This window comes from Amphiura filiformis, chromosome 4, assembly GCF_039555335.1.
Source record: "Amphiura filiformis chromosome 4, Afil_fr2py, whole genome shotgun sequence".
Taxonomy (NCBI): domain Eukaryota; kingdom Metazoa; phylum Echinodermata; class Ophiuroidea; order Amphilepidida; family Amphiuridae; genus Amphiura; species Amphiura filiformis.
In genome coordinates this window covers 47,593,574-47,603,616 of record NC_092631.1, presented here as the reverse complement: position 1 = coordinate 47,603,616, position 10,043 = coordinate 47,593,574, and the positions used below count along the sequence as shown (strand labels likewise).

At 35.7% G+C, this 10,043-nt stretch overlaps 1 protein-coding gene across 7 annotated transcripts in view; it reads right to left on the bottom strand.

The window, feature by feature from the left end:
• Nucleotides 1-310: 310 nt before the first annotated feature.
• LOC140150971 (uncharacterized) overlaps nucleotides 311-10,043 on the bottom strand; it is a 91,768-nt gene continuing 82,035 nt past the window's right edge. For 5 of the 7 annotated variants that reach the window (XM_072173139.1, XM_072173142.1, XM_072173141.1 and 2 more), the window contains 4 exons: nucleotides 9,534-10,041; nucleotides 8,108-8,187; nucleotides 5,214-5,400; nucleotides 311-3,559 (listed from right to left, as the gene is read on the bottom strand). In XM_072173139.1, the coding sequence (XP_072029240.1) occupies nucleotides 3,408-3,559; nucleotides 5,214-5,400; nucleotides 8,108-8,187; nucleotides 9,534-10,041 (927 nt within the window). In that variant the 3' untranslated portion in view covers nucleotides 311-3,407. The remainder of the gene's footprint in view (nucleotides 3,560-5,213; nucleotides 5,401-8,107; nucleotides 8,188-9,533; nucleotides 10,042-10,043) is intronic. The other 2 variants (XM_072173143.1, XM_072173146.1) reach the window with 1 other exon arrangement.

The following is a 10,043-nucleotide window of genomic DNA, read 5'->3' as shown; positions in this document are numbered from 1 at the left end:
CATCATTTTATCATGTGCTTTCATAGACTAACAAAATTATACACTGTAAAAACACTGCAACTTGAATATTGGTTAATACAGATTTAGTAATAACTGGAATTATATAAAATAAAAGTTACACACAAAGAATATTGCTTCCTTTGCTACAGATATCAATGTTGGAAAGGGTGAATAATAATTTGGGGTGTTCTACTTAACTATGGAAATTTTGTTTCAGAAATAACAACATACCGCTTTGAGCTCAAATCAATGTTACAAAAGTGAATTTAGCCAGTGAATTTAATATTTCACAATTTCTAATGGATGTATTGACGATTCACACACTGTGAAAAGTCAAGAAATTTTGAATAAAATGAATAAACCAATTTCCACAATTGTAGTATCTGAAGAAAGAAAGCAAATAAAGTTTAAAAAAAAGATCAAATTAATTATATTTAGGAATGTACTACGGAATGATTTAAATGATAGCTGCATATTTAATTTTTACTTATACACTATTCTTGTTCTAACATAATTGTACATTCTATCACTATTTTATATTTTATCTTAGATACCGTAATTAATTTTATCAATCTATACATGTCCTGTTTTTGTCCTTCCCCTATGGTAAAAGTTAAGGAGAATTAAGACCACATAATGTGTTTTTAAGACATCATCACAATTCAAATCTCCCTACACAGCCCACAGAGCTGACAGACAAGCATTATACCACAATTAATTAATTTTTATTATTAATGAATCTACTTGCTACTATAAAACCCTACATTGTGGTATTCATCTTTATATTGTTTGATTAAATCTTCCAAAGCTCGTTACAATACATAGCTTAGGATTTATCATTATATTGGTGTTTTGATCAGTTTCAGGTACTTTCGTCATTGTTTCATTTAAAAAAATGTGCCTTTCACACACCTTTCAGGTCAACTACACACTGGACACCCCCTCTGTGGGTTTGTCACACCATGCTGAAACACTCTTGAGTCCTGATGAGATTTAACTCAAGCAAATTGTTTTAAGCAAGTGGTAAAAAGTAAAAGTATACGTGCCAAACCCTAAATGAATGGTCATAACACTGCTGTGAATATAAGTGTGTATAGCATAAAGAGATAGCTAGCAGTACATGCATTCGTATCATTGTGACATTGTTTCATTGAACAAACTTGGTTCAATTTGGACATCCAACATCACAACGTTTTTGTAATTAGCTATGTACTAAGGCAAGCACCTGAAACCTGACTCATAACACCTTCCTGTTAATCAATTTTAAAGCAAGCTATATGTCTAATCGAAAGAAAATAAGAAAAATCTGTAAGCAAAATCAAACTTGAGCGATTAAAATTTGTTTATAAAATCAAACTTGTCCAATGAGTCAGCAAAGTGAGTTTTGAAAAGAAATACTGTGATTTTGCTTATTACTATAACCAGGCCCGTACGCAGAGGGGGTGGTGGAAAGGCCCAAAATTTCAGAATTTGCCAGCGTAGCGAGCAAAAAAATCAGGGTTTTTATTTTGACCACTTTTCACAAAATTGCCCCCCTTGGAAAAAAGTCCACCTTTTCAAAATCAGCACCCCCCAAATGAAATCCTGCGTACGGGCCTGACTATAACAACTTTCATGAAGCACAATCTGTGTAATACTACTATACTAATGCAAAACACAGACTGCTCTTTCAATATCACATACTAATACCATGTGCCAATCAACATAATATCTCGAGTAAGCAAAGTCAATACGCAAAATGTTCCACAACTAAAAATAACCATTATCAGATCTGATCCGAGTGGTGTATAAAAACAATGTGCCTTTTGTACGAATATAAAATATCAAACTAAACAGCCTCATATGTTAAAGAAACATACAAACTCCTTCAAAATATATATAGCTATAAGTCATCGATATCTGTAACTTCTGTATAAATTTGTTTGGAAACATCAAGGCTCATATAAACCAGAAAACACACATTGTTAACATTACTATCTACCTTTAAGGCATTTGCATTTGGCAGCAGGACACGCCAATTATAAATGCAATTATTAACGTTCACATGGTACACACCATGCTCGTGAGTTGCAAAAACATTTCTGCAAAATATTACAAAAAAAATTAGTTAATTATAACACATAATTATTGAGCACCTCTCAGTACAAAATCTGTACACTGCAGTTATATATATATTATATAGAAAATTGAGAATTATACAAAGCATAAGGGTAATGGTGCTATTTAACTTATCCCCAGAACAATGGTCTATTCAGTTGAAATCCATAACCCCTATGTAGGACATGACCTTAATCTCCCACACAGGGGGGTGTAGAGTTCAAATGGAGTCACCCATTCAGGTAACCTCATTTGAAATTCACACTCCCTGTGTGGGAGCTTAATGCTCTGCGTGCTAGCCATGCGCTTCAATGGAAAAAGTTCCAAGTTTTGAAATATTTTCTCAAAATATCAAGAGCTATCTTATGAACTACTGAATCAATACTAGGCTTGTTTGTACTCATTTTAATGCATTTTTCATGCTGATTCCAAATATGGTCATGAAAATTAACATTTCTGAAATTGTCGAATTTTTAATTTTTTTTTAAAACTTGTCATCTGCAGTTGACACCAGCGTGAAGAGAATTAAGGTCATGTCTTACATAGGGGATGATGGATTTCAATTGGAATAGCCCAGTACATCTTACTGCATCCTACAACGAATGTTTACAATAAAATATGGCTGCTATTACAATTCCATAATATTCATAATACAAGTATTCACATTCAGCTGTGTATAAAATATAAAATCATATTTCTTATAATCATGTGTGCCACTTTCTGTTTAATATTTTCCTAATATCTTCTGATAGTGATCCCAAAAATTTTCAAAGTATAATATACATCGACAATATACAATTTTATATTACAATATTTAAATCAATTCTCTTCAATTTTAAGATGCAATTTGAATTCTTTCCAACTTCATCTCGACTGTGAATAATTTGATATAAAGTAAAATGGAAGCTTTTACAAATTTGATATTATTACACATGAATACCCTCCTAAGTAGTAGTACCGTGATGACATTCTTTACAATTTTCATTTCCTGAAAGCATTTCATCTCAGTTATGTGTTATGTACTTGAAGAACGGTTCAAGTAATGATTCAAAGGTTTTCCATTATGCTGAATTTCATACATATTATAAAAAAGATAACCCCATCATCTCCGACATCAGTATCGAACATCATCAAATCACAAAAAGTACTATGGTAAATAAATTGTATGTACAAATAATATTCAGTTTAAATTTCAACAAATATCATTCCCGATATAATATTACTTAAAAGTCACTTCGAAATCAAGTTGGAAAGAATCTAAATCATTCAAGTGTAAAAATATATCCTATTTTACAATTTAATGAGTTCACTTAGTTTTTCATGGCACTAAGTGGATCATCAAATATATTGGGAGCATCGGTGCTGAAGATGTCATCTCCAGAGGCAGGTTTCTTCTCCTTCTTCTTAGCCTTAGTCTTCTTGGGTTTGGATGCTGATGCAGAGGGTGGAGCGAAGATATCATCTGAAATTGAATGAGTAAAGATGAAGGTAACATTCACTTTTCACAAACTTGTTTGGGGTTACAAAAAACCACTCCTATTCTATTGTGTGTTCAATTAACACACTGTTGTAATTGTTTATTTGCAAATATTATCATGTTTTAAAGATGTGATGTCATGAAAGAAAAGTCTTCATATGTGACACGATCGATCTGGTCCATGAAGGCCAAAGGCAGCAAATTTAAAATTGAGAAAAAGGCAAAAATATGGAGTAAAAAACAATAAAATACATAAGAAAATAGACATCACAAAACTTCAGAACTTAGAACCAAAAATGCTAGACCTTTGATGTTTTTAGTATATATGCTAGCTTAATGTTTGTATGATTATACTAACTCAAAAAATGCCTTCTTTGGACCAGATTGTGTCACATATTGCCGGACATAAAAGGTCTTCTAGCGTAAGATTTATAAATTAGAATACAAATACAACATTGAATTGTGGATTTTTGTTGATTAGGGGTTGATTATGGCTACAGGCCTGGAGCTGACCTGTGTAAAGTTCTTGGATAAAGTGATTATGGGAGCATCACCACATGGCTACAGGCCTGGAGCTGACCTGTGTAAAGTTCTTGGATAAAGTGATTATGGGAGCATCACCACCTGGCTACAGGCCTGGAGCTGACCTGTGTAAAGTTGTTGGATAAAGTGATTATGGGAGCATCACCACCTGGCTACAGGCCTGGAGCTGACCTGTGTAAAGTTGTTGGATAAAGTATGTTTTAAAGTAAGAGCGCTTTCCTATTAAAAGCTCCAGTATTCTAATTTACGGGGAAAAGTAGAAATAGAAAAAATCCCTTCTCCTACGTTTGACACTTCACTGACTGATTTACGTCAATAGTAATAAACCTGGTTCTGAGAAAATGTTGTGGAGAAATTGTAAATTGGTATTAATTGCCCATGCCCCTGAAATAGGCTAGTTTAGTAGTCTTAGCTATGTCCCCACCATGTAGGCTTTAGACAGCTTATTCATAAGGACAATCCAAGGGGTCCACCTGACAAGGTATATTCCAATTTCCAGAATTTTGGAAATAAATCTAATACTGGACTTACTTTTTGCAACTTTACTATGTTGCCTCTGGAACCACCAGACTTCATCCAGCAATGCAGCAAAATGTATGTTCCAGTATTAGATTTATTTCCAAAATTCTGTTCACCACTACTGGATGACTAAGAACATTCCAATTTCCAAATAACCACTATGAGAAAGCTAAATATCCGCAGGAAAATAAAAATATGTGTATGTTCAAGCTGATGTACACTCCTCAAAAGAATTAAAGGGTCAGATGAATATATCAGCAATTTTGAAAACATAGGATATGATGATAATATTATTGGTAATTGTGCTTGATCTTTCATTACATCACTTGTTCCCCAAGTTGTAGACAAAATTCACCGGTGATGGCGGATATTTGTAATGAGTGAATTTTGTCTCCAGCTTAGGGAACAAGTGATGTAATGAAAGATCAAGCACATATCAATAATATTATCATCATATCCTATGTTTTCAAAAAGGCTAATATATTCATCTGATCCTTTAATTCTTTTGAGGAGTGTAGTAATACATACTAACACACCAAACAATGAAAGAAGAAAATGAAATGAAGACATTCTTTACCTCCTGGCACATCACCAAAGATGCCTTGGTCCTGTTTCTTCTTCTTCTTCTCTTTGGGTTTACTTGGAATGTCTGCAAAGATGTCGGTGGAATCAGCAAAGATATCCTTCTCTGATTTATTAGCACCCTTGGATTTAGTCTTCTTAGGTGCAGGTTTCTTTTCACCAAACAGATCATCATCATCATCCTGTGAATAGAAACAGAAGTATAGCACAAATGGTTTCATCATCTACACATATATAATATATTCTAGATTATTCTAGATATGTTCAATTTTCACAACTGACAGAATTCATACTTACTTTTTTAAGTTTTATGAAATAAGCTTGGGCGAACATTGATTTATTATAAGCCTTACCAGTTCCATGAAATTGGACAGAATGAAATTGGTGCAAATGAGCTCCAAAATTAGCATATTTAGCGATGAAAACCTACTGGAATTTGAAGAGCGATAATTGCCACCCCTTCGCCAGATCACATCACTATACGCCTTACCAGTTCAGAGAAATTGCACTTGCCACCTCGAACGGAATAATGGCATGATGAACGGAAACCAGTGGGGGGCATATAAAAGCTTATTTCATAAAATATTGTAAATAACTTGCTCTGTTAGTGTTAATAGCTAGTGTAATGGTTATTGCCAATATCAACCATTTACCATTTATAGGTTAATAACTGCGCATTAGTTATTTGGAGGGCATTGTGAAATATCTAAACATTTTGCCTTTGGAACCGAGGAATATCCCGAGGCGCAGCCCCGAGGATATTCCGAGTCCAAAGCAAAATGTTTAGATTTTCACAATGCCCGACTATATAACTGATGCAAAGTTATTAACCAATCCTAACTTCGTCATTTTAACTCATCACTCAACCAAATCTCAAGATTTTATTCTGTGAAATTTGTTGAAATAAACAATTTTATCAAAATGTATATTTACGCCCTTCAAAAAGTCGAACAGGCTAAAACGGACTTACCAATTACAGCACTACGCAATCACGCCATGTGCAAATATGGTAGTTGCGTGTGCGTGAAGCATTCGGCGCAACAGATGCGCATACGCGGAAGTCATTGTACCGCGTAAGCATACGCGGAGGTCATTGATGGATATCAATAACCTCCGTGCCGGTACAACGCGGTGTGCGTAAATCATCTAATGACCAATTTGATTGGGACGCACATATGGCGTGATACGCGGAGGTTATGAATTTATGTTAATTTTTCTTTCCAAATTTCAACAGGGTCACTTGTGAGAAAACTGTTGTACATAAAAACTTTTATCCTTTAGTGTTATCTTGTTAAATGTCAGCTTAAACATTTATGACACTTTTGCTATTTTTAAATTTATTATTGAAGTGAAATAAAACAAGTTTCTCTGAATTTGTTAAAATTTGAATAAATCCAAAGACATTTATCAAACATCTTAACAATGTGTGCTTACAAATGACAACTTTTATTACTTTTTCCATGAAAGGTACATTAAAGTAGGACAGTAATTGTTATCAAAATGAATCAATTCAGTAGAATTGATCTACTCCTTAATGAGACATTACTCAAGTGAATATAGTATGCTATTTGCATACTATCATGCCATGTCACTATTTTTCAGGTCAATATTTCTGTTAAACCTTAAACAGGGGAACTACTGAGTTGGGAGCTCGACAATGCCTTTATTGTGCTTTCAGAGCTCACTGGCAGCTCAGCTGCAGTTTTTTTTTCTGTTGTTATATTTTGATGTAACTGTTTATCACTAAATACCGTATTTCCTCGAATAAATGGCCCCCCCCCCCCCCGGGCGTTGCATTTTCCAAACGACAATTCCTGTTAAAATCATTAGGTAAGCTTAAAAGTCACGTTAAAATGACAAACTATGAACTAGAAACACTGACTTTTGGTTCACTTCCGGGTTTCCGATGCAGATTTTTGCCAATTATTGCTGCTATTATCGACCATGTGAGCAACTTGGTAAGCTTACTACACAAGATAGCATGAAAATATAGGCATTTTTGAAACATCTTGGTTGAAAAAAGTGGTGGGGGGGGGCCTTTATTTGAGGGGCGGGGCGATTATTCGAGGAAGTAAACATGTCCCTTGAATCAGTTACCATGAAATCAGATCTTGTATAGTACATGAATTAGAAAGTGTCTTTTGATCAAGAATGTATTGTGTTATGCTATTGCACAAACACACAAAAATACATACTCAAAATCAGCTATATCAAGTGCATAGTGAAACAAAGCAGGGGAACACTATATTACCCTCAATTATCCATATGCATACAAAGAGTGTTTGCTCAGGTCCAGGGGTTTAGCTTCGGTTTGTGGCACCAGGGGCAAGGAGAGAGAATAGCACCCCCCCCCCTCTCTTTCTGGAAACAGCTGACATGCTCCTATAATCAGTCTTTAAAACAAACTGCACGCAGAGCAAGAGCAAATAAAATTTTGTCGTATTCCAGCAAAATTGGGCTATTCCATTTAAAATCCACATTCCCCCTGTGGAAGATTTTGGAACTATCTTCCACAGGGGGAGTATGATTTTCAATGGAATGCACACATCAGGCAGCTCCATTTGAAACTCATCCTCCCTCTGTGGATGATTCAAGTTGAATCTTTCTCAGAGGGTGTATGAAATTCAACTGGAGCTGCCTAATGTGTTCATTCTATTTGAAATTCATACTCCCCCTGTGGCGGATATTTCCAAAATCTTCCACAGGGGTAGTGTGGATTTTAAATGGAACAGCCCATTTTATCTCATCGTTTGGAGGGCACCGAATCGACAGAGGGTGTGTTTAATCTATTGAATCAACGCCTTCAAAAACAGCATCCGAGGCATGTGCCCTTCATTACCCTCCCTAGCTACTCCCCTGCTCCCGTCCAATTCCAATGTGAATACGTACCTCAACAACTACTGGTTTCTTTTTGGGTTCTTTTTTCGTTGATGCAAATATATCATCGTCGCGGGATGGCTTGGGTGTTGCTGTTGCATGAAAATAAGAAAACAATATAAGAATTGTTAAATTATTGCAAGGATATCATCATACTTTCCTGTAAGTCTTAGCGCTTTAGTTCACTCATGTGTAATCTGTACACTACTAGTAGCTTGGCAGCAATGTACCTCTGGGGTCGGCAGTAATATATAGGATTCTGGTTGTGTATGCTTCATGCTCATGCTTGAAAACCTCAAACATAACACAATCGCAAAATTTCATTTTCCTGTACAGTTTTACGAAATCAAGTAACCACTACCACTCAGAAAAATACAGATATACAAATTCATAACAATTTTTTTTCTGACATGTAAGAAAATACAATGATTAAAGAGACATCAAATTGCAAAAGTATGAGATTTCCCTGAGAACTTCCATCAACCCCCAAATGATGCTAAAGCTAGCTGTAATCTCTGTCCAAAGTAGGACACTTCAATTTTAATTACATATTGACATTACATATTATGAATAAAACCAGAATGTGTTGGTACCTTCCCTAACTCTGAATCCACCCCTTTCCTCAAAAAAATAAATATTTACAATGGGGAAGTCAGAGATTTTTATGGCACCAGGGGCAAGGAGAGAGAATAGAACCTCAAACATAACACAATCGCAAAATTTCATTTTCCTGTACAGTTTTACGAAATCAAGTAGCCACTACCACTCAGAATAATACAGATATACAAATTCATAACAAAAGAGGGAATCCAATTTTTTTTTTTTTGATCTTTGATATGAAGGGGGAATCTGAATTTTTTCCTTCAGCCACAAGGGAAATGTTAACTTTTAAATGGATAAAAAGGAGAAAACAAGAAGGGGGAGGAAATCCAAAAAGCTTGTGGGGGGAATGGGATTTTTTGGGTCAAAACTCCCACTCCCCCTGGTGTAAATATTGAACGGTCCATAAGGCCCTGCATAATTAGCTTCTGTAGTGCCCAAATTACATCAAAATTCAACATCAACTCAGTACACAGAGAAAATATATCACCTACAGTACTCTAAATGTTCCACCTATTTTGAACCAGATTGGGCTATTCCATTGAAAATACACACTCTCCCTTGTGGAAGATTTGGGACGTATCTTCCACAGGGGGAGTATGAATTGCAAATGGAATGAGCACATTAAGCAGCTCAATTTCAATTTCATACACCCCTCTGAGAAAGATTCAACCTAAATCTTCAACAGAGGGAGGGTAAGTTTCAAATGGAGCAGCCTAAAGTGTTCAATTCCATCTGAAACTCATATTCCCTCTGTGGAAGATATTTCTAAAATCTTCCACCGGGGTAGTGTGGATTTTAAATGGAATAGCCCATTTGTATGTATCCATCAACCTACCTTTCTTTGAGTCTGCACCACTAGCAAACAGGTCTTCGTCCAAACCAACTTTAGCCTTCTTCTCTTTCTTTGGCAGGACACTACTCGCAGCAAACAAATCATCATCAACTAAATCCGGCAGAGCTTTCTTAGTCTCCTTCTTCTTCACTGGAAGACTAGATGATGCAAAGAAATCCTTATCTTTATCACCACCAAATGGAGCGGATGATGATGCTTTACCTTTGGAGACATTTTTGCCTCCAGATGGAGGAGTTCTTTTAGCCTCAGGTTGAGGAACACTAAAGAGGTCATCATTACCAAATAAGTCTGTGCTAGCATGAGGCTTTGACTTTGGCTTTGCTACTTGAGCTAGTTGACTAGGGGAAGGCAGATCTTGGTAGGCTTCTTCAGGGACTTCTGATTCTGTGATACTGTCAGTGTATAAAGCCGGATTGCTGGATAGGCGAGCTGCTGATTGACGCATACTTCTAGAAGGCGGCCTTCTTTTCGTTGACATTCTGGGACGATTCT